This window comes from Mastigoproctus giganteus, chromosome 1 (genome assembly GCF_048544385.1).
Source record: "Mastigoproctus giganteus isolate SK-2022 chromosome 1, ASM4854438v1, whole genome shotgun sequence".
In the NCBI taxonomy this organism is placed as follows: domain Eukaryota; kingdom Metazoa; phylum Arthropoda; class Arachnida; order Uropygi; family Thelyphonidae; genus Mastigoproctus; species Mastigoproctus giganteus.
The window spans coordinates 56,017,244-56,042,973 of NC_143575.1; the positions used below are offsets into that span (position 1 = coordinate 56,017,244).

The window sequence follows — 25,730 nt, forward strand, 5'->3', positions numbered from 1 at the left end:
TAATCCTTCTAATAGCTATAAACACCTTGATTGCATCCAAGTTCATTTTTAATTTCTTCTTCAGAGATGCTGATAAGGTCCCATTCAGAAATTACTCCCTTTGATGTATTTAGCGTATTATGGGGAGAGACCTTTACTGTGGTAGATGACTTTCATCAACCGGTGAAATACCACCACTTTGCTTATTGGAGGCTTGAAGTGGTGAAACCCATGTTTAGCTTCTAGAGCAAAGTTTCCGGCATCCCCCTCCCCCCATATTTCTCCTTCAACCCATGCACGGTACTGAGTACTATAAGTTTTGATGCCTTTTGTTTTTGGGGTTTTCATAAAAAAAAAAAAAAAAAAACTGGGATCCCACCAAATGTTTTCATTTGAAGCAGTCTCTTTCTGCATGTTTGTCATTTGCTGTCTTGACTAGAATGTCGTCTGATTTTAGTCGCTTAACATTTTTTGGTGTTCCAGCCACACTTTCTAAACATTTCTGGATGACAAATGGCAACAGTTTTCTTAATGGCTGTTCTGTCTTAGAATGAAAGACAATAAATGTGGGTGCATTAAGCGATGTCACGTCCTTTTTTCCTTTTAGTTGCAATAGTCTCATTGTCCTCATTTTTCCGACCCAAAGGAGTCAGATCTTTGGGATCCGCGGTTGTAATGTTTGGGTCATTCACATTTGCTCCTTTTAGCCCTGGGAGTGAAAGCTTTTCCTCCCAGGTTTCTGGCCCTGCCAAGGGGAGGCAGGAGCAGTGTCACCTAGTGACCAAGCAGAAGTAGATTAGTGGTTAGTAGGACTAAAATATAAATAAAAGAAAGGTGTCTCCTTTCTTAGGAACCCTTACACTGATACTTTTAAGCAACTATATATATACACACACACAATAGAGAATTAGTTTTAAACTCTAGATATATGTAACACTCTACCACTTTATAAATCATTTTATAATCGCAGAGAAATCACCTGATCACTAGAAACACTTGGCACTCAGGGCCTAATTGGGAAGCATTCAAGGAATTAATCATAGAAGCTATTGGCTTTTCATTAAAACCTGTTCAAGGTTTAGGCCTAAATGGATGTCAGATGAGCTACTGAGCCAAGTGGCAGAGAAGAAAAATGCATATGATGCATATAAATTATCGGGCAACACAGAAGCCTATGGTAGATATAAACTAGTCTGTAATGAAGTCACAAAGGAGGTTAGGCAAGCAGAGGCAGATTACAAGAAATCTTTAGCGAAGGAGCCAAATAAAAACAAACATCTTTACTTATGTAAACACTAGAAGGAAGGGGAAGAATCAGATTGGTCCACTCAATATCGATGATTTGACTTTTGATAATCCTGCTCACATTGCTGCAAACTGAATGATTATTTTGCATCTACATTCACATGTGATGAATTCTTTAGGGACGGGGATAGCATCCCCATCCCTGACAAATCAGCTGCAGGTCTCGATCATTGGGTATAAAAGGCCATTTACTGTACTTTGATTTTTTTTGTAATTCACTGAAGTATGTATTAATTAATCATTACAAGAAACTATTTTGCTTAGAAATTTTCTATGTGTTCTACAGTCTGGCCATGATACAATATCAGTAGCACTAATACGGATCTATTACAGCCACATTTTTAATCATTTATCCAAAGGAGATGTTTGGCCTGTAGAATGCAGACTTGGGAGATGATGTCTTAATTGATGATGGCTTGACAAACCATTAGACCCAAGGAGAAAATAAAAATGCATAATGAGGTTGTGTTCCAGAACTGCAATCTATTGCAAGAATAGTGTGAGAGACACGCACAGAGACATATACTTTGTCCAGCAGGCCATGTGCTTGTGAAGTCACATGTGCAGGATTATAAATAATAAATAAAGGTTAGAAATTGATTAAAGTTTTGCACTTTACAAGGCCATCCATTATTTTAACATTTGTTCTATTTCTTTTTTTAAAATGAAATGCAAGAGTGTATTAATAGTAGCAGCCATCTTTGTTAGCTCAAAAAGTGCTACATGAGTGGGTATGTGGTGTTATTCTACACTATTCAATATATCTTTGAATCAAAGAAACAAGAATAAAGGTATTTAAAATGCAATTGTTTGTTATTCATTATTTTAACATTGATTTTATTAATTTTAATTTTTTAGTAAGTTTTTAATTAAAAAATACAGATACAGATCCAAAATCAAAACTATACACAAATATGCTTTCTTGAAGACAAAGACTACCTTCAAGATAGCATATCTCCTTTAGGAAAAAATAAAATGGTGAAATGTCTTCAAAATTTAATATCATCAAACTGTTAACATTAACATAGCAAAGGAAATGCTAATGTCTGATTTTATTTTTTTATATAACCTGGTTCTTCATCTTGTATTGCATCCAAATCATGAGGGCCAGCACTAGGGGTGCACAAGTGAGGAACTTGCCACAGGCACCACCTAAAATAGGCACTGCTAGATGTGCTACTGCATATATCTGTGTGTTAAGATACGATATGAATTAGGTACCATTAAAAGATTTTGCCTCAGGCACCACAAACATTAGCGCCGGCCCTGCAAATCCTGATGCAATCCTGTTTAACTTTCTAATAGCTATGTGCTATAATGCCAAAAGTATCTGAGGAAGATATTTTTGGTAATAAAGAATGCTCTTCATTTAGTTTATTATTATTAATATATTATGATTATGAATAATGATCAGTTGTGTAGCTGTATAAATAAGCATATTCCTGTTATTAATTTCTGTATTGTAGATAAATGTAGGTTACCTGTTACCTAATTTTTTTGTTGTCTTTTCATTCTAAATTATCTGGAGAAAATTAAATATGAATAACATAAAAATAAAATAAAAATGAAATATAAACACATTTTTGAATTACATAGCCCAAATATTCACTCAAAATATGCTCTTTCTTAATCACATACCGTTCCAATCGTCGAAGCTGCTTGTTAAGCTCACTCTGTTCATTCAGTAATTGCATCTGTTGAGTAGCAATTTGTTCCAGCTGGATTTGAATTTGACTTGCAGCTGTGAAATTATTCATCTCACGAGCTTGCTGAAGTGCAGACTTTAATTCTTGCTGCTGATTACCTAACAACTTTAACTGCTCACCAACTGAATCTAACCTTTCCTGGGGGGGGGAAACATATTATACACTGTATCTGCCAATTAAATATCTATAAAATATAAGCTATGCTTAAAAACACAATTTAGTAATGAATGAATGAATGAATAATTCAAATGCAAGAATAAAAATGATCAGCATTCCTCAAATTGGAGTATACAAAAGTAATTTAATAAAAATATTATTCAATAATACAGGAAAAGTCAACAAAAAACTACAGTATGTAAACCAGACTTTTATTTAGCAGCAATAACAGAGAAACAAATTATTATAAATTAATAAGATAGTTCTCTATTTATTATATATATATATATATATTGTTGTTGTTGTTATTTGGTTTTTAGGAGCATTAGCAACTAAGGCCATATTGCTCCGGGAATATGCGGTGGTCATTTCCTGACCTTTCTGCATCGTCCGTATTTGGTGGTGACAGGCTCGAACCCTGGTCTAATCAAGAAGCATGTGCTACACACTGCTGCTCCTTCCCACCTGGCTACGGAGGCACCTTATATATATATATATTGGTCAATTTTATTTAATTAAATGGTATTTATCTGTAGGGAATTAGGTGTATATGTATTAGGTATATATATATATATATATACTGAAAGGGCAGAATTCGTGGGATACCAGGTTCCTGGGCAACGTGACGCTGTCACTCCTCTCACTAGTGGACAAACCAACCGCTTGTCAGGTATATAGGTACACTGCATTCATGTAGATGGTAATTCAATGTCAATATGGATAAACATAAGCTAACTGACTTTGAAAGTGGGATGACAGTGGGTGCCCGATGCATGGGTCACTCTACTGCAGAGATAGTACTGAAATTGCACTACTGCCATTCAACAGTATCAAGAGTGTATCGGGAATATGCCATTTCCGGAATACATCTCATTGTGGACAGCACTGTGGGCGGAGAAAGGTGGTGGATGAACGTGACTGTCGAAGTCTGTCTCACCTTGTTTCAGCCAACCAGAGAGCGACAGTAGCACATTTCACAGCCAACTTCAATTAGGGAGGTGACAGAAACATCTCCACCAAGACCATCAGGCGATCATTAGCTGCAATACGGAGGATGCGGAAAGGTCAGGGAATGACCACCGCATATCCCTGGAGCAATATGGCCTTAATTGCTAATGCTCCTAAAAACCAAATAACAACATAACAGCATACATATGAAGGTTGTTTGTGATTAGTTTATAGCATGTGCAGTGAGTGCTGCAATAAAACTAATTACAATAAAATAAACTCTCAAACATTGCAATAAGTTTGTCAGTATTGTTAAAGATTTTGCATGCTGTATTATCCATCATATTGTGTTGTGTTTTTCCGCAAGTTTGTATAAGTGTGTTGTAAAAAAAAAAAAAAAAACCTTAAAAGGAATGGCTAAAAGAAAATTGCTAAGATAAGAGGAACTGAGAGAAATTGCTGGAATTTACAATTAAGCAGAGTTAAACTTCTCACAGACACACCGCTGTCAAGTTTTTTCAGAAGTTCAACTTTATCTGTTATGGACAATGTATGGTGTTTGCGCTTTACATCACGAGAGGCACTTCCTTTATGTATTGGAACCATGGCTGGGGCTAAATGTGAGCAGGTTATAATAATAAATGCAGAAAAACAAGTGGGAATAAATAAATGGTAATTTATTTATTTCCACTTGAAAATAAATGGTAATGGCATAAATCAATGGCTTGTCAGTGTTTACGAGTTTGTGCCAACAGCTGATGCTGCAAACGCCACCAAAACAGTAGCGGCAGGTCGGTGCGCTGACCTGGGAAATTTGAAATTACGTTTGCGGGAATTATGTCCGAATTAGCGGTGGAACCGGATTACCGGTGGCCGGATTAGTGATGGTCGACCTTTATATTGAAAATAAGCATAAAAATAGAAGACTCTTTTTTGGGAGATATAAGATAGAACTGAGTTTTAGGAAGATTGAAAACTAAGTTATCTTTGCCCCATTAGATAATTATCTGGAGATTAGGATTTAAGGAACTTGTGAAGGATATTTGAGAATTTGAAGCTGTCTGTGGATGTCAAGGTTTCTCCAACTGGAAGGTGGAATGCAACATGCTACCATCAGTAAAACTATGGTTAGGATATCTAGTCAGTGCAGGAAGGTTGTTGACATACAAGAGGAAAAAAGTGTGAGGAGGGGGTGGAGAACTGAACCTTAAAGAACACAAGGCAGGAGCATTTTTAGAAGCCTTTCTCTAACTTGCTGGTACAAATAATAATCATCCAATTTATTTAAATAAGTTTTTCCCTAATCATGAGTTCCCTTCCCACTTCTCATCATATTCTTCACAATCTTCTGATCTATAGATTACTCCCACTCTCACTGTTCCTTTGCTTCCAACTAACTCACACCACAGAGATTCTACGTAGGCAGACATAACTTCAGACTCAGCAAGAACTCTTTTCATGCTCAGGCTGCTTTTGATAAGAAACATGACCCCTCCACCCCTTCTATCTTTCCTAAATACATTATACATACCGTAATGGAACTCATCATCACCAATTTCCAGAGGGCACCACGTTTCTGTTAGTCCTATTATGTCGGCATTAGTTGTCCTAACAAAGAGTTCAAATTCAGCCATTTTATTGACAACACTCCTAACATTACTGTAGACACAGTTAAGACTAAGTAATCTTCTACCCTAACAGCACCCTTTGAAGTTCTTTAGGTTTATATTCCAAGATTTATCTTCCCCCCATTTGAAACAATGCTACCATCAGAACATTTTATCATCATCATCAGTTGTTATGGTAACAAAAAAGAATTCTTGAGGTGAGTGAAAGCATCATTTTGACCCATATCATCAGATAAAAAGATGTAAATTACCCTCCCCGCCAACCAGCAAGTCCCCAGAACCCTTAGGGTATCCGCATTGGTAATGGCATAAATCCTTGCACCACCTTTGTTCAAATGAATATCATCTCTACAAAATAGATTCCTTCTACCTACAAATGTGGGTCACACTGATAAAAAAATTTATCACATTAATTGACAAGAACAATACAGATTACTACCAAATTTTCACATATATTCTGTTTGTCCCTGGGATGGGATGGTTCTAAGTTCAATTTCACAACATTCTCTCTCCAGATTCCTCACAGAAATATTACTATAAATTTGGAACAAGCACCCTGATCCATTTCAAAATTCAGTGCTCACTTATAATATTTAATACTAAGAAAATAAATGCACAAAGCGTAATGCACTATGAATTAGAAATTCAACACAGAACTATCAGTGATATTTCACCATACTTTGTTCATAGTAGTGAACTACAACAGTAGTACGAGTGGCATAGATTTAATTGTATCTCATATATTTTGTATCTCATAATTTAATTGTATCTCATATATTTTGTATCTCATAATTTAATTGTATCTCATATATTTTGTATCTCATAATTTAATTGTATCTCATATATTTTGTATCTCATAATTTAATTGTATCTCATATTTTTTGACTACCTTCACAGGTTACCATGATATCGCCCTACCTCGAATAAGTAACAGTTCGCCAATGGAGAAAAATACTTTCGCAAAAGACTATTGTTACTTATTCTCGGTGGATACCACAACCCAGATGGCACCATTTCAAGGCTTATTGGCCTATCATTGGTGGGCAAGTAGGTACCCTGGTGTTGCAATCATGCCAACCCAGTTATGAAGTATAATTCACAATATGAGAGATGCCAAATGGTAGTCACAATATGAGATACAATTAAATCGATGCCACTCATACTACTGTTGTAGTTCACTACTACAAACAGAATATTGTGAAATATCACTGACAGTTATGTAGTTAGAATATTTAAGGAATCTTTGTAATTTTCTGCTCTATGGATTGAATTATTTTGTCACAAATCATGAATTATTACAATGCGCTAACATGTTGCACTGCATACATTAACTAACTTGTTTTACACAGAAGACATGTCACAGTTACATTATTTCCACTTTCTGAAAGAAATTAATAAAATTTATTTTATCCATCTTACAGTAATAACTTATTTTAATCCATAATTCACTCAATCAACACTTAACCAAAAGCAGCACAAAAATAACAATGAGCTATTATCAGTAGGTAATAGGGATCTGCAAATGATTATCCCACCCCACAGAGCTCCAAGCATGGGCGTCCGCAGAGGGGGGGGCAATCGGGGCACTTGCCCCTCCCTGGGATCGAGTAAAAAATTCCACAGATTATAATCGTAAAAGTGATTCAGATATGTAACCTTACACCCTCGACCATGGGACGCTTTGTCTGCCTTAAAATTTTATTACGGGCTGGCCGATTTTGGCCCTCGGTAGGGTAACCATAGAACACGTGTTTCATCTATTACAGCAATAAAACATGTGTTCCTGTTTTTGGTTCATTGACTGATATTCCCCAAACTTTACCAGAAGTTTTGGAACATTGCGACTATTTCCCTTCTATTAATTCAGCAATAGCTATTGGTATGACATTCCCTGCTATGACCTGTACCATTGAAGGAAGTTTCAGCACCTTAGGTTTTGTGTGAAAACATGGTTAAGGTGTCCACTATCTCAGAAACTCGCCTATAAGGTTTATGTATGATAAGTGTGCACAGGAAGAAACTAGAAGAGGAAGTGGTAAAGAAGAAATTTATTGAAAATGTCATCAATTTTCAATCGCTTACAAAATCGCTTGCAAAATGGTTTGCAAGCGATTGACGGAGAATTCAATTCTTATACGATATGTGATTATTGAAAATATTATTATTATTTATATATACAGCAGGCCCCCATTATAACGCGGTTCGCTTTACGCTGATTCGCTATAACGCTGTTCTTATATTATACTATATCTGACTATAACGCTGTCACAGATCACTATATCGCTCTTTTACAGATTGAATTTTTGGCATATTTAACGAAATCGTTTCATTTGATGGAGTCGATAGCTTGAAAATTAATAGCAAAACAGAATTAAAACGTTTTCCACGCCAACTTGAGAAATTTTCCCACGCTCAGGGAAATTTTCTCGCACGCTAATTTAATTGCAATACGGTGACTTGTTCCGTAGTTCCAAGATCAACATTTTAAAAAAATGATCAAATATATTGCTTGTAATATTTGCGTTATTTGCATTTATCCCAAGTCTATTCATCACTCAGTACAGTATTAGACATCGTGCGAAACGGACAGTTTACTTGAACACTGTATCATAATTAATGCAACCAACGCAGTTACATTTTCGAAGAGTTAATAATTAGCATTACTAGAGGCATTTGATGGAAGAAAGCAAGCTTATGCAGCATCAGCCAAAAAAAAATAATAAAATAAAATAAAATAAATAAATAAATAAATAAATTTAAAAAAAAATACCCACTTCCACTTCACCCCTCTGTTCGTTCGAAATACCTGTCCAGCTGAGCCTTAAACTTATTTAGGCTATCAACTTCCACGAAAAGGGATGGAAGTCTGTTCCACCAACCAACCACCCGCTGGCTAAAGGCAAATTTACGCACGTCTATCCTACATCTGTCTTTCCTCAATTTGAATTTATGCCATCTCAGGTGATTATTCTGAGCAAGAGGAAGAATCCCATCAGCATTGCTCAAACCAATCATGGCTTTATACACATCTATCAGATGACCTCGCCGGTGCCTAGTCTCCAGACACTGTAATTTGCAAAACTTAAGACTTTCTTCGTAAGAGCAGCCCTTTATTTCATTCACTAATCTTGTTGCCCTTCTCTGTACTCGTTCCAGCAGCTCTACATCCTTCTTGAAATGAGGCCTCCAGGCCTATATACAGTACTCTAGGTGTGGTCTGACCATTGCCTTATACAAGGGAATAATCACCTCCTTATCCCTGCTAGAAAAATTCCTATATATCATTGACAATACACCATGAGCTACTCTTGCAGCCCATCTGCACTGCTCAGAGAACTTCATATCTGCCTGCACAACCACCCCCTGGTCCTTTTCATTCTCTACCACTGTCAGTGTAATATCACAGAGTTGATACGTTGCTCTGAGATTGCTGTTTCCCATATGGAGTATTTTACATTTGTCAATGTTAAACTTCATTTGCCACCTCTCAGCCCATCTGCTCAACCTTTCCAGATACTGTTGCAGCACCATAGTGTCAGTAGTGTCCTTGACAACCCTGCCAACCTTCGTATCGTCTGCAAACTTGGACATTAAGCTTGATATACCATCATCAATATCATTTATAAATACAGAAAACAATAATGGACCCAATACTGAACCCTGAGGGACTCCACTAATAACATTAGTCCATGATGAGCAGTGTCCATTGATTACCACTCTCTGTCTTCTCCCCCTCGACCACCCCTTTATCCATAGAAGCAATTTGCCTCCAATGCCACACTGCTCCAATTTGCGCAGCAGTCTTCCATGTGCAACGGTATCAAAAGCCTTTCTAAGGTCCGAGTATATAATATCAAAGTTATTCCCTGCATCTAGTTCTTTTGTGACTGCATCATAGTATCCAATCAAATTGGTCAGGCAAGACTTCCCCTTAACAAAACCATGCTGTGTCCGAGCTATAATTGAAGTCTTGTCTAGATGATACTGCAGTGCTTCTTTAACCAGTGCCTCCATTAATTTTCTGGGAACAGATGTTAAACTCACAGGTCTATAATTACTTGTGTCAGCCTTTGATCCTCCTTTGTGAATTGGGGTCACATTTGCACATCTCCAGTCCATGGGTACCTCCCTGAGTCCAAGGAGGCTCTCATAATTATTGCCAAGGGTTTGCTTACTTCCTTTTCTGCCTCCTTTAATATAACTGGATAGATCCCATCCACCCTGGGTGCCTTTCTTGTGTTTATCTTCAACAATTTCTCCTCCACTTTACTCTCAGAGATTACAAGATTCTCTAACTTAATGCCAGAGTTGAATACACCTCTGGCATTCCCCTCGCTGAATAACTCCTCATGTGTGAATGTCGATGCAAAATATTCATTTAGTTTGTTAGCTACCTGAGCAGGATCATCAATAGTTGACCCATCGATATCAAGTGGACCAATCTGATTCATCCCCTTCCTTCTAGAGTTTACATAAGTAAAGAACTCTTTGCTGTTTTTCTTTGCATCCCTTGCCAAAGATTTCTCGTAATCTGCCTTCGCCTGCCTAATCTCCTTTGTAACTTGGTTACAGATCAACTTGTATCTATCATAGGCTTCTTTGTCACGTGTTAATTTGTATGTATCCCATGCATTTTTCTTCTCTGCCATATGTCTCATTAGTTCATCTAACATCCATTTAGGACTAAACCTTGAACAATATTTCTTAGTTGGTATGTAAAGCCTAGTAGCTTCCAAGATAAGTTCTTTGAATGCTTCCCATTTTGAATTTGCTGTTGGTAACATCATCAGTTGGTCCCACTGTATAGAATTTAAATACTGTCTCAGTCCATCATAGTCGCCTTTACGGAAGCAATAACCCTTCCCTTTACCCCTAATGGTAGTTACCTCTTTGAGTAAATCCCACTTCAGCACACTGTGATCACTGCCACCTAGTGATTCATTTATCTGCAGATTTTTAATGCATGAAGAATCACTGCTGATAATCAAATCAAGAGTATTACTCCCTCTAGTTGCCTCCCGAACATGCTGATGTAGAAAACAATCATCCAATAAATCTACAAAAGCCCTGCTAGTGTGTGAGTAACCAGCCCCCAAATTCCAGTCAATATCTGGGAAATTAAAATCTCCCATTATAAGACTCTCTGATTTACTGGCCCACTCTATTTCCCTGTACAGTTCCTTATTATACTCATCAGAGTCATTAGGCCTATAGCACACTCCTACTCTCAATTTTGATCTCCCAATGCTTATGTCACACCAAACTGACTCAACACTGCACTGTCCAGCGATGTCGACTGTCTTCACTTCCTTGGTTTTTATGTGTTTCTTAACTAATAGCATAACCCCTCCCCCCTTCCTATCCTGTCTATCCTTTCTGTAGACGTCCCCAAATTGCAGTTCTGCATCCCTTATATCTGTGTGACACCACATCTCTGATATCCCAACAATACCTGCCTTTGATGTTTTGAGCAATACCTCAAATTCATCAAATTTATTTACTAAACTCCTAGCATTGGTGTACACGCAAGTATACCTGCACCTGTTTCTATTCTTAGCTACCCTAACACAACCAATGTGTTTACTTGTACCCCAATGATTCCCAGCAGTCTCTGAAATATCCTGCATCTTATTTTCCAGGCTGCTGGTCATTCCAATAGAAGCAGAAGTAGACCTGTACCATTGAAGGAAGTTTCAGCACCTTGAGATGTGTGAAAACATGGTTAAGGTGTCCACTATCTCAGAAACTCGCCTATAAGGTTTATGTATGATGAGTGTGCACAGGAAGAAACTAGAAGAGGAAGTGGTAAAGAAGAAATTTATTGAAAATGTCATCAATTTTCAATCGCTTGCAAAATGGTTTGCAAGCGATTGACGGAGAATTCAATTCTTATACGATATGTGATTATTGAAATTATTATTATTATTTATATATACAGCAGGCCCCCATTATAACACGGTTCGCTTTATGCTGATTCGCTATAACGCTGTCACAGATCACTATATCGCTCTTTTACAGATTGCATTTTTGGCATATTTAACGAAATTGTTTCATTTGATAGAGTCGATAGCTTGAAAATTAATAGCAAAACAGAATTAAAACGTTTTCCACACCGACTTGAGAAATTTTCCCACACTCAGTGAAATTTTCTCGCACGCTAATTTAATTGCAGTACGGTGACTTGTTACGTAGTTCCAAGATCAACATTTTAAAAAAATGATCAAATATATTGCTTGTAATATTTGCGTTATTTGCATTTATCCAAAGTCTAGTCATCACTCAGTACAGTATTAGACATCGTGCGAAACGGACAGTTTACTTGAACACTGTATCATAATTAATGCAACCAACGCAGTTACATTTTCGAAGAGTTAATAATGGCCGATAAGAATGAAAACGTTAATAATGGCCGATAAGAATGAAAAAGCAACAACGTCTGAGTGCAGTACGAAGATTATAAATGTAACAAAAAGACTGAATTTGAAAATTAAATTAGACGTTTTGAAGCGAATCGATTCTGGTCAAAGACAAGCGGATGTGTGCCATAATATAGGACTTACAAGTTTAACTGTAAGAACAATTATAAAAAAAACTAAAGAATTAATTTTAGCAGCGGGAAAGATAGCTGTTCCACTGCATGCAATTAGGGCTAGGCCGGCTATTAGGATTGAAATGGAAAGACTAACTAATTTTATTGAAGATAATATCCAATGCAGAATTCAGTTAAGTTAAATATTATTAAAAAAAAAGAGAGAGAGAGAGAGAGAGATTAGCCAATATGATGATCTGAATAAAACTCACCTAAAAAAAAAAAAAAAAATGTGGAACCATTTAAAACTAGTAAGGGCTGGTTGAATAGATTTAAAACTCGGGGAGAAGCTGCAAGTGCAGAAGGAGCCGAAACTTTCAAAAAAGAACTTGTTAAAATTATTGAAGAGGGATATTATGTGTTATACTTCTCAACAAGTTTTTAACACAGATGAAGCAGGACATTTGTGGAAACGAATGCCTAAAAGAAGAAAAAAACATGCCAGGTTTCAAAGTGGCAAAGGATTGTTTGTTTGTTTGTTTGTTTGTTTGTTTGTTTGATGGCGCATTAGCATCTAAGGCTATAATGCGCCAAGTCAAAAAGATGTAGAATATAAAATTTAAATTATTTGTATATTATTTTAAAAGAATATACGATTTAAAATGTTCATGTAGCATGAAACGATAAAAATATTTTAGATTGAATTATTTAGATTAATAAGTTGTAAAAACTTAAAAAATAGCTGACATATTGTCATTGTCGTTTAAAACCTGTCTGAGTGTATAAGGTTCAGACAGATAGCTAAAACATAAACGGCGGTCATTATAAAAGGACGGATATTCAATTAAAATATGACGGACTGTTAAAATGGTGTCACAATTTCTACACATAGGACGATCGTCTGCCCTCAGCAGACAGCAATGTGTCAAGTGACAACTGTCCTATGCGGAACCGAGATAGAACAACTTCCTCTTTTCGGTTCCTGCGCAGACTAGACTGCCAATGTTCAATTACAGGCTTAATCTCATATAACTTGTTTGTAGTCTGTCCATGCCAAGAGTGTTGCCATTGGGATATCAGTTTCTTTCGAATTACTTGCCTGTAGTCTGTACAGGGGACTGACAGGCAAGAGTTAAATAGGGTCGCTGATTTGGCTGCAGAGTCTGCCAAATCATTTCCTGAGATCCCAATGTGGCCTGGGATCCAGCAGAAATGAACATCAAATTTGAATTCTGCTAGGGAATGCAGCTTCTGCTGAATCCGGGTCAGGACAGGATGAGGGTTGAACCTCATCGATGATAAAGCCTGCAATGAACTCAGAGAATCGGTATATATAATATATTTTTTGTGGTGGGTGGTTTGTATACGATCTAAGGCTAGCTCAACCGCATGCAGCTCTGCAGTGAACACACTGCATTCGTTGGAGATCTGCTCAGATACCGTGGTGTCTGTAAAAACAGCTGCAGATCCGACAGACATATCTGACCTCGAGCCATCTGTGTAGATGGGCAAGAAGTCAGCATGTTCCGAGCGCTCAGCTAAAAAAAGCTGCAGGTAGATGTTGGATGATGTATTGCCCTTTCTCCAGTTGTTAAGGGAGAAGTTGCAGTTTGGGACACGAGCATGCCAGGGTGGAAAAGGTTGCCCTGGTGATGGGGCAACATTGTCTAATGTGATGTTCAAATCATTGAGTAGCCTTTGTATACGAATACCGAATGGTTGATTGGCAGTCTGGCGAATGTTGTACAGATTTTCCCAACGTGGCTCAAAAACGGGTGTCCACGTCGGATGGTCTGGCAGGGATTTCAGTTTCAAAGCATACTGTAGAGACAACTGTTTCCTCCGAAGCGATAACGAGGACTCATTCGCTTCAACATAGAGGCTATGGACAGGAGAAGTTCGAAATGCTCCAGCGACAATACGGATCGCCTGATGGTGGATGGGATCCAGCCATCGGAGTACGCTGAGTCTAGAGGATGCATATACCTGGCACCCGTAATCTATCTTAGATCATACGAGTGCACGATAGAGGCGCATGAGGGTACATCGGTCAGCGCCCCAAGAATGTGAGGAGATTGCACGTAGGATATTCAAACCTCTCGTGCACTTCGCACGTAGTTGACGGATGTGTTCTAGAAAGGTCAGTTTTTTATTGAAGATAAGCCCCAAAAATCTAGTCTCAGGTACTACTGGGATGGCATTTTGTCCAAGCCTTAGTTCAGGTTCAGGGTGAAGATTGCGTTTTCTGCAAAAATGCATACAAACAGTCTTTTGTGGAGAGAATCTGAACCCGTTGTTCGTTGCCCATGAGTTCAAATGGTCAATGGCACGTTGCAGTTGCCTCTCAATTACCCTCATGTTGCAGGAATGACAAAATATGCTAAAATCGTCAACATAGAGGCACAGTTTACAGTTGGAGGAAGTTGTTCTGTGATGGAATTTACTTTAATGGCAAAAAGCGTAACACTTAAAACGGATCCTCGAGGTACTCCTTCCTCTTGGCTAAAAGAGCGAGAGAGAGTAGATCCTACACGGACTTGGAAAGAACGGTGACATAAAAAGTTCTTAATAAAATCGGGGAGATTACCTCTAAGGCCGATGCTGTAGAGGTCTTTTAAAATTCCAAATCTCCAAGTTGTGTCATACGCTTTTTCCATATTGAAGAACACTGACACCAGGTATTCTCGTTTTAAGAAGGCATCTCGAATGGAAGTTTCGAGCCTGATTAAATGGTCCAAAGTTGACCTATTCCTACGGAAGCCGCACTGAAATCTGGAGAGGAACCCATTAGCCTCCAAATACCAGATAAGGCGGGCATTGACCATTCTCTCCAGAATTTTGCACAGACAGCTAGTCAGAGCAATAGGACGGTAGTTCGTTGGGGTTTTAGGATCCTTTCCTGGCTTAGGAAAGGCAAGCACGATTGCCTTATGCCAGGAATCCGGAAACTGCTCTTCTTGAAATATTCTGTTATATAGAAAAAGCAGTTGGTCAGTGGATTTTGCAGACAAATGTTTGACCATATCATAATGGATAAGATCTGGTCTGGCAGCACTTGCCTTGGTAAGAGTTAGAGCTGTTTCTAACTCTTCCGTGGTAAAGGGCCCGTTATAGGGATAAGACTTTTTTGATTTAAAGTTAATTGGCTGCTTTTCACATTTATCTTTCCAGATCAGAAATTCTGGGGAGTAAGCAGATGTTGACGAGATGGCAGAGAAGGTCTCCCCAAGTACATTGGCTATTGCAGTTGGGTCTGCAATAACGTATCCATTATACTCCAGGACCGATGAAGGGTGTGATGTATATTTACCCTTCATTTTCCAGATTTTGTCCCAGATAGCTTTACTGCTGGTTGACTGGATAATGGTGGATGTAAAGCGGACCCATGATTCCTTTTGGCTCTGACGACGAATATATCGCGCTTTCGCGCATGCACGTTTGAAGACTAAGAGATTGGCTGTGGTAGGATATCGTCGGAATATCCCCCAAGCTTTATTTTGTGCCCTTTTTGCTGCTGTGCATTCAATATTCCACCAAGGTTTTGGAAATGGCGGAAACCAGGTAGATGTTTTCGGAATTGTAGCTGCAGCTGCATGGACAATTCTTTCTGTGATGTATGCCACTGCATCATTGATAGGCTCCCGACTGACTGTACTGATGTTAAAGTCTACCAGGTGTTGAAAGGTGTTCCAGTCAGCCTGATCAATCTTCCATCGCTTTAACCTAAAAGGTGAGCATGGCATCCCTTTAAGTAGGCTGGTTATCACGGGGAAGTGATCACTTCCATAAAGATTCTTCTCTACCTCCCAGTTGATTAAAGGAAGGAGAGAGGGGGAGCATATAGAGAGGTTGATAGCAGAGAACGTATGGGTAGGCATGTGGAAAAAGGTGTTAGTTCCCACATTTGGGAGAGATAGGTCATTGTCATTGAGCATATGCTCTATGACACGTCCCCTTCCGTTAACATTTGCACTACCCCACAGGGTGTTATGTCCATTAAAATCGCCCAGGAGTAGGACAGGAGTAGGCAGCTGCACAATGAGATCATCAAGGTCTGTCTGGGAGATATCAGCCCCTGGTGGTAAATAAATTGAGCAGACTGTTATTAAAAAACCTACCGTAAGGCGAACCGCTACCGCTTCGATGTTGGTGGTGAGTGCAATAGTTTGATATGGGGTATGGTTGCCCAGAATTATAGCAACACCCCCATGAGCAGGTCCATCCTCAGTTCTGTCCTTTCGAATGATAGTGGTGTTACGAAGCGAAGCGTTTTCATTTGCCTTCAGGTATGTCTCTTGTAAGCAAAAGCAGACTGGCTCGTGCTTTTGCAGAAGGGCCTTGATGTCATCATTGTTTCGCCGGAATCCAGGACAGTTCCACTGTAGGAATTTAGCCATTATTTTGGCTTGGTGGGTCCATCAGGCGGCTTCCGAGGTGCTGAGGGCTTACCTTTTTCAGTCTTGGCTTTATCCTTCCCGGGGAAGTATGGATGCTGACCAGTGTCCATTTCCTCCCCAGCAAAGAGCTCCAAAACCGAATCTTCGGGTACCTCCTTCTGCTCGACATCCATGTTTTCTTGGGTACTACGGGGTACTTCACCTTTCTTATTCTTTTCTTTCGCAATTGCTTTTGTTACTTGTGGGGCATTAGGAGGTACCGATATAGGAGTGGCAGCTGATTGGTCTTTCTGTGTAGGTTTTTGGGAGCTTAAAAGATAATGTGCGATGGGTGTAAATGATTCTTTTGGAGGGATGGACATGTCCGTCTGAGTTCCAATGGAGCATCTCCCTGCTACCTTCTGGGCATAGGTAGGTTTGTTGATGTTGAGAGGTTTAACCGCTTTCCTTGCCTCCTGGTATGATATGTTTAGCTCTGCCTTCAGCCGTTGAATTTCTTTTTCTTCTTTCCACCTCTGGCATGCTCGTGAGTAGGCTGGATGTTCTCCCTCACAATTAATGCAGGTGGGTTTTGCGGCTGAATATGCTGTTGTTTCGTGGTCCTTTGCACCACATCGAGCGCATGCAAGGACTCCACGGCAGGCCATTTGAGAATGTCCATATTTCTGGCATTTAAAACACCGTAAAGGATTTGGAACATATGGACGTACTGGACAGTTGATGTAGCCAGCTTTAATCTCATCGGGAGGTTTGGGTGAGTTAAAAGTCAGGATAATGCTCCTGGTTTTAACAAGTTTCCCATCCCTACGCGCACTAATTCTTTTCACGGCAATAACTCCCTGTGGTTTCAATTCTAAGCAGATTTCCTCCTTGGTTATGTGAGAAGGTCCCATTCCGAAATGACACCTCTTGATGAATTGAGTGTTCTATGTGGTGTCACTGTTATGGGTACTCCTCCGATTGATGTTGTACGGAGTAGCTGCTCAGACTGCCTGTCAGTTTTGGTTTCAATTAAGAGGTCTCCAGAACTGAGCATCTTAACTGATTTGGGTGAACCTGCTAACCCATCTAACCCTTTTTGTATAAAAAAGGGTGACATTTTACCAATCGGTTTTTCGGTGGTAGAGTGTATAATTAAAAATCTTGGGACAGGCCCTGATGATGTTTCAGTTCGCTGCCTCTTTGTAGCAATAATGCTATCTGCCTCTCCATCTGTATTTTCAGATACGGACCGGGTTGGGGCCCCTGAAGAAGTAAGTTTATCAGGATTCATGTAAATTTTAAGTGGTTCAGTGCCCGGGCTCCCCACCCACCACGGAGCCCAAAGGGACGTCCAATACCCGGCATGCAATAAATGCGGTCGGGAGTGGAATGCCAGGGCTACCCAGACACCATACCTGCACCGCCGCCAGCCTGAATCCTGTCCCTCGGACCATGAGGGTAGGGGCATGGCATTGACACGGTTGACCCTCGCAGGCGAGCCTACTAGCCGATTGATCCTAGCCGGGCCTTCCAGGACCTCCTGTCTTGTCGAAGCAGGGGCCAAAGTGGTGTATTGAAGCTGGGTCCCTCAACCACCAGGATCCCCCTTTCCGAATTTCCACGGGTCGCAGCGCACGGCAAACACGCCGGATTCCACTGATGTAAGCCTGGAACCTAGGCTGTGGGCGTTGGATCCCAATGATGCTAGTCTGGATGTCCAGCAGCGTCACTGGGAGGTCCCCTCACCACGTACAGGTGCCCACGTCGAGGGGGCGGCGAAGGATCGATTGACTTTATTGTAGGGTGGTAACGCTGCGGGGGATTTAAAATTAATACCACTTTTAGTTTATTTGGAAGAGGGCCAAAGTTCAACCCAAAATTGACACATTTTTCATGATTAAATTCATTAATTAAATTAAATCAATTTAGATCAGTTAAATTCATAATTTTAATTGGAATTTTAAGTTTAATTTTGATATGTAATTAGTTACCACATAATTATATACGTATGTAATGCAGAATATTTTATATATACAAATATTTGAATATTAAATATTTTGACCGACATTTGTGCATCTTTTCACTACCATTTATTATTGATTAGGAAATATGCTATGGCACCGACCGCAACTCACAAATACATATGTTACCTTATGGGAATGCGGTGCTCGCTTAGCGCGGATTCACTTAGCGCTCTGTTTTTACAGAACGAATTATCAGCGTTAAGCGGGGGTCATCTGTACATTTATATGAAGTTATGTAAAAGAATATAAGAAATAGAAAAGGAGAAAGAGTGACAGAACAGATTAATGCCATCAAATTTATGATTGTACATTACATCTGTCTGTATATAACAATTTTTCAGTTAATTGTAATACCAACTAGATAAATTGGAGAATTTAGCATAAAAGTATTAGGGGTGCAAACTATACTCATTAATTCAAAGGGCCAAGTTTAGGTAACCTAAATTGGACTTCTTTGTTGTACCCTATAAATAAACACATAAAATAGTAAAATTAAAATTATAATATAGCTAATTATAGATATGTGGATACATTGAATGGAACGTTAATAAGGCTAGCTCCACTCAATATTTCCCATCAATAATTAGCTGAAGCTATCTGTTTCTGTTTGCTATTTGCCATTTGGCAAATAGAAATGAGTATAGTGTGCATCCCTAATACGTTTATGCTAAATTCTCCAATTTATCTAGTTGGTATTATAATTAACTAAAAAATTTGTTATATATATATATATATATATATATATATATATTAATTCTTGTTTCCTTTATATTGTAAATTTATATACATTATGTATGTGCTTTTGTATTGATGCAATACTGTATTCTATAATCTACTTGTTTAATTAAATAATTATTTAAAAAATTAAATAATTAAATAAAAATTTATTGATGTAATTATTTGTCTCCAAGCTTTGGCCCCCCTCCCCCAGAAAATTTTCTGTGGATGCCCATGACTCCAAGCATTGGGTTACTCAATAGTAGTGGCAAAATTACCATACTGCAAGGTCTGCCAATACAGAGAGGATTGAATAGGAAAGGATCCAACAGTATGATCAGGTATGGTTGTTAAAGAATTGGGTGGTTCACAATTTGTAGTTTTGTCACTGCACAAAAATCTTGGAACTACACAAAGGGAAACTATAGTAAGTGTGAAATGAAATTAACATTTTCCCAAATTTTTCATAAATGATGACCAGCAAAGGAATTTGAAAGGTGAAAGCTTTCAAATTCCTTTACTGGTTATCATTTAGAAAGGTCAAATCTGAAAGGTGAACTTTAAGCTCAAAAACATTTTCAACCTTAAAAGCTCAATTAAGGGGAACTAATTTGGAGCAATAAGTTCATATGAACTCATTCCTCTCTCGCTCTCAGTTTTGGATAGCATTCTTATTCAGTCTTTAAGTGTAGGATATCAATTATTTATTGAACAATATTGAGATAGGGAGAAATAGAGAAATATGGAGGTCACAATCCCATTGTATAAGACAATTGTAAGACATTTGGAATACTGCATCCAAGTATGGAGACCTGACCTGACAAAAGACACTGAGCTTCTTGAAAGAGTCCAAAGATGGACAACTCACATGGGGAGAATGGCAAAGGTACCATATGAGGATTGGTGCACAATAGCCCTAGATGTTGATGCACCATAAAACTCCTAATAACCAACCAACCAACCATATGAGGAGACTCCAATTATGTAGGCTACAGAGCTTAGCAACCAGGCACCTTTGAGGGGACCTGATTGAGGTTTATAAGGCTCTGAGAGGGGTTAATAAAATGAATGAAGGCAGAATTTTCACTGTTATAAAGAATTACAGAACTACAGGCCATAAATTCAAATTACAGGGGAAGAGGTTTAAACTAGATTGTAGGAAGTTTTCTTTTAGCCAGCAAGTTGTTAATTACTGGAACAGGTTGCCTCCACAGTTTTCTCTGAGGATTGAGATCTCAATCATTTCTGACTTCTTTTAACTAGTTCATTAACCTTCCCTCCTGACAGGAAGGTAATGGCCTCCATTATTTTACCTTTGTCAGTTGTTTGTTCAAAACTGATTGTTAATCCACTGTTTTTTATTTTTATTAAAGCCTTTATTCACAACCATATCGATATGGTTGTGAATAAGGATCGATAGCCTCTTCTCTTTTCAGTGGTATTTGAGTCTTCATTGTCCTGTTCATGTAACACCAAAGGAATCTCCGTAGAGGGCATCATCTTTTTGTTTTGCAGAACTGGTTTACTTTTGGCCTCAAAGCTAGAGAACTGGAGTGCGGTCTTACATCTCTAGTACCTTGCTCATATTTTAATCTACATTTTTTTCATAATTTCATCACTGCAGATGTATCCTCTACCTCTTCCATGATGAACCTATAGTTATTTTGAAGGCATTTGTAAATATTTCCATTGCAAGCAAATTTAAAAAAGTAATATGAATAACTAGAAGTATGAGCTGTATGGCATAAAGTGTCACTGTGATGGAGCGACAAACATAATTAGTCATGATGGCTTCAAAATCTGAAAGTATTAACTTTCATAAGTTTCAGGTGTCTGGGATACACCTTGTGATCAAGGTACATTGATTCAATATACAGGAACTCCCCAACTTATGTAAGGGTTGCATTTCGCGGAACTCTATGTAAGTTGGATTTTATGTAAGTCGGAATTTCCCCCATACTTGTCACAACTGTGCTCACTGAATTGATTAAATCAAAAAAGAAATGTTCGACAAACATGTAAATAGAATTATTTATTGTATTTATTCAATTTTTTATCTCATGCACAGAGAAATTACAAAAGCGTGCAATTTAAAACAATTTCAAAATTACAAAAAAAAGAGAGGAGCCAGGCATAACGTCAGTACGTTTTACCTCTCGAGCATCATTGCCACAATCGATGTCTTCAGATGATAAGTACGCCGCTGCGGAGGTTGAGGAGATTTAAAAGGGGTCGGCATGAAATGCCATTGCCATCTCTCTGGTAAGGAGTGAGTAACAGGAGTAAGTTCAGGAGCACAGATTTTGAGATCAAGTGGAGAAATACCATCAGGACTGGAGCTTTCTTAGCATCAAGATTCGTCAAAATCCTTTTGACGGAAGACCACAGGGGCACTGAATGGAGAGTGTTGGGAATGGTGGAAGGTGTTTTACCAAGATCATTAATACATGAGTTGGATGAAAAAGGGGATGCTAGCAGGTCAGCTTTATCCTTGGCTAAAGTGACAACAGAATCATCCGGTTTTGACAGAGGTAGGAGCAGAGATGGGCAAAAGTTGAGGCCAATAGCTTTGGCAAGAGACCAGAATGCTTGGCTATCATTAGGGCAAGAAGCAAGTTTTATACTCTTAGCCTGTTCAAAATCTAGTTTGGACTGATTAATAACTGCTTTACAATTGTTGTGAGCTTTGGTGTAGGCAGAAAATGAAACTAAAGAATTGGAAACAAGCCAATTGCAATATGCAACATTCTTCTCTCGAACAGCCTTAGCACATTTATTGGAAAACCAAGTTTTAGATAAAGGATGGGATTTTAAAGTGGAGTATGGGATAAAGGATTCCATTCCTACAAGAATAATTTCACTGACACGATCTAAGCAAACATTGACATCAGAAGTTTTGAAACAGTAATCCAAACAAGGAAAAGAAGAAAAGAAATCTTGCAGGTCATCAAATTTTGCATTCTTCTAATGCTAAACAACAAGAGGTTGGGAACAGCCATGAGATAAAGGCTCCACTGGAGAAGAGACAATCACCAAGTTGTGATCTGAGGTGCCTAAAGGACTACTCACTTCGACCATGTACTTAGATGGGTTGTTTGTGAGAAAAAGATCAAGCGTGTTGGCTGTATGGTTAGGAATGTCCGGTATTCTTGTAGGTAAATGATGGTGATGAAGCATCTTGGCTCCTCATTTGGTTTATCTTGAGCTTCTTCAGCATTTTCTTCTTTCACTATCGCTGCCTGCAAGCAATAAGTTCTTCGTTAGATAATTCCTTCTCTTCTTCTTCCTTTATTAACACCTCCACGTCTTTGGCATCAATCTCCAACTGAAGTAGTTCTGCAACCTTTACAATCTTATTTGTAACCTCTTCATATGATTCATGTTTTTCAAATCCTTTGAAGCCTTTTATGTGCCACGGGCATATTTTCTTCCATGCTCCATTTAAACAACTTTTAGTAATTTCCACCCAGGCCTTATTAATGTTTAAGGTGGCGTGGTAAATATTGTAAGATTTCCAAAAGTCTCAACGTAAATTTTCTCATCGTCTACTGCAGACAAGCCTGAGCAAATGTCATACGTAAATAGTATGTGTTTAAATTTGAAATAATACCCTGATCCATAGGTTGGATGAGTGAAGTCGTTTTTGGTGGTAGAAATATGACTTTCACATTCGAATTGAAATCATCTGGATGTGTAGGATGTCCAGGAGCATTATCTAATAGAAGTAAAATCTTGAAAGGAATGTCGTTGTTTTTACAATATTTTTAAACCTCTGGAATGAAGCAGCATTTAAACCAATCCTCAAAGAGAGATAATTTTATTCATGCTCTCCAGTTCAATCGGAAATGCACAGGTAGGGTGGCTTTATTGATGCCCCTAAATGCACAAGGATTTCCAGAATGGTACACAAGCAGTGGTTTTAATCTGTAATCTCCCACTCCATTAGCCCCAAGCAAGAGTGTGGCCCTATCTTTTGACACCTTGAAACATGGCATTGTATTTTCCTCTTTGGCAATGTATGTTTGATCTGGCATTTTTTCCCAATTCAGAGCAGTCTCATAAACATTAAAAATCTGTTGCATTGAATAGCTGCCTTCATCAATAATTTTTTCCAACACATCACAAAATCTCTCTGCAACTGCAGAATCGGCACTGGCGACTTCACCGCATACTTCAACGTTGTGCAAACCAGCGCGATGCTTGAACCTATTAAACAACCCGATGCTTGCCATGATTGATTGATTTGGTAGTTATTGGCGCATCGGCTTCTGTGGCCATATTGCACCTCCCAAGGTTTTTGCAGTACTTTGATCCAAGCCCGAGGCGGGAATCAAACCCGCGACCTTTGGGTTGCAGGGCAGGTACTTTACCCACTCGGCTAGCCCGGTCGGCACTTGCCATGAATTTGGATTGGGGTTCGCCAGACTTATCCTTAATATCTTTATAAATACTTGTTGCTTTTGCTTGGATGGTCATTAGACTCAGGGGCACTTGCTTCAGAATCTGATTTTCCATCCATATTATTAACAGCTGTTCCATCTTCGATATAGCACCTGAACGCTGTTTTGTGATCACTGTTGATCTTAAGTGCGTTGATCCTTTGACATGTTCTTTTATACTTGCACTGTCCTTTAAAACAGTATTCACTGTTGAATCAGTGAGACCTAATTCCTTTGCAATAGACGACAAACCTTTTCCTGCTTCGTACTTCTTAATCATTTTCATCTTCATTTCTAAATCAATTTTGTTTCATTTCCTGGCACTGCCAGCACTTGTACTTTCCCTTCATCATTGTAATGTGTAAATAGGAATGAAAAGAAGTTTCTGAAAATTTGTTTTTTATATGACTGAAGATTTCACTGAAGGGAACAACACATTTCACCATAATAGCGTAAAAACCCACACAATTGCAGTTATTGATATTATCGCAAATGCAATAAGATCGAGTTTACTACCCATTTATAATTAGGTGCACTAACAAAAAAGCCCAATAAACCGGAAAGTGCAAATTGTTTTATGGGTAGTGACCTCCAGAAATGTGATTAAGAAAAATATCACAAAGGCATTCAAAATTGATTCTTATAACAGAACATATGATAACGATGAAAGGGTAGTGCAATTTCCATTATAAATATGACCTTTTAGAGAGATAAAAAGCTCAGTAATATAGCAAAATTTTCAACTCCCAAAGACTTGGAACGAATTACAAAAAAAAACAATGTGTTATTGGGTTCACATTACGATATTTTCACGATACCTCCATTTATTCATACAGGATGCAATATAAGTTGCCATGATTTTTTTTAAGTTTTCACCAGCTGGCAAAAACTTACGTAAAGTCAAGTATTACGTAAGTCGGGGAATTCCTGTATTTACTTGCATGTTGATCCAAATCTGATTCGTAATATTTTGTGAACTTATGTTTCAGGTGATGACTATGATTATACAGGGGTGTTTCAAAATTATGTGAAAAAATTTTGGACATATTCTTGATTCCAAAAACATAAAAAGTCATACTAATGTGTTTGAAAATTATTTTGGGTTAGTATGAATGCAAGTGATTTACACTTGAAAGTTGAAGGAAACAGAGATTAAAGGAACTGGAGATGAAGGAAATGGAGGCATGAATATACCGAAACAGTAGTAACCAAAACACTGATATCACTGCTTTGTTGAAAATAAATTTCAAAATGTAGAGGAAACCTTTGCTTTAATCCCATCCTGCCATATAAGAGCTGACATATCTGCTCCATGCATTTTCAGACATGCTTATATGACTTTTTTCTTTTTTTTTTTTTTTTTCTTATTTCGGACCCTAGAACGTCCCAGAATATTTTGTGCATACTTTTAAACACTTTATATGCAGAGAAGTATAAGTATTGAATGTAAATTTGTACAAATAACTTAAGAATTGTTATTTGGGGTAGTTACAAAGAGTGAGAAAGAATTTAACTAGAATATGCAAGATCTTTAGGTCATTAGTTGGCAGAAGAGACTCCGCACCTTTTCATTTGTAAGGACATTGATTACCACATCAGTTTAGGAATAAAACTAATGTTCTAACTCAAGTTCTCTTTCTGCCTGATTGTTTTTCCTCTCAGCCTTTTCACTATCTTTAATTCTTTCGGTCTTTTACAAGATGAGATAGATGAGATAAAAGGTTAGATGTAGTGCATATATTTTCAAAACTTGGCAGTAATAATTCATCTTGAAATACATAAGAGAATGGCAGCTACATTTTGATTGAATTGGGCTTATCAGGTTAAGTTACCAACTATAAAAGTAAACGAGATACTTGCATATTCATAAGAATGTCTAAGAAGGATATTTTGGAAAGATACTAATATTGGCTCTTATTG

At 38.2% G+C, this 25,730-nt stretch overlaps 1 protein-coding gene across 1 annotated transcript in view; it reads right to left on the reverse strand.

The window, feature by feature from the left end:
- Nucleotides 1-25,730, reverse strand: part of LOC150090810 (uncharacterized) — a 214,884-nt gene that overhangs the window by 29,188 nt on the left and 159,966 nt on the right. The window contains exon 11 of the mRNA XM_090374183.1: nt 2,923-3,128. Within this exon, the coding sequence (XP_090230309.1) occupies nt 2,923-3,128 (206 nt within the window). The remainder of the gene's footprint in view (nt 1-2,922; nt 3,129-25,730) is intronic.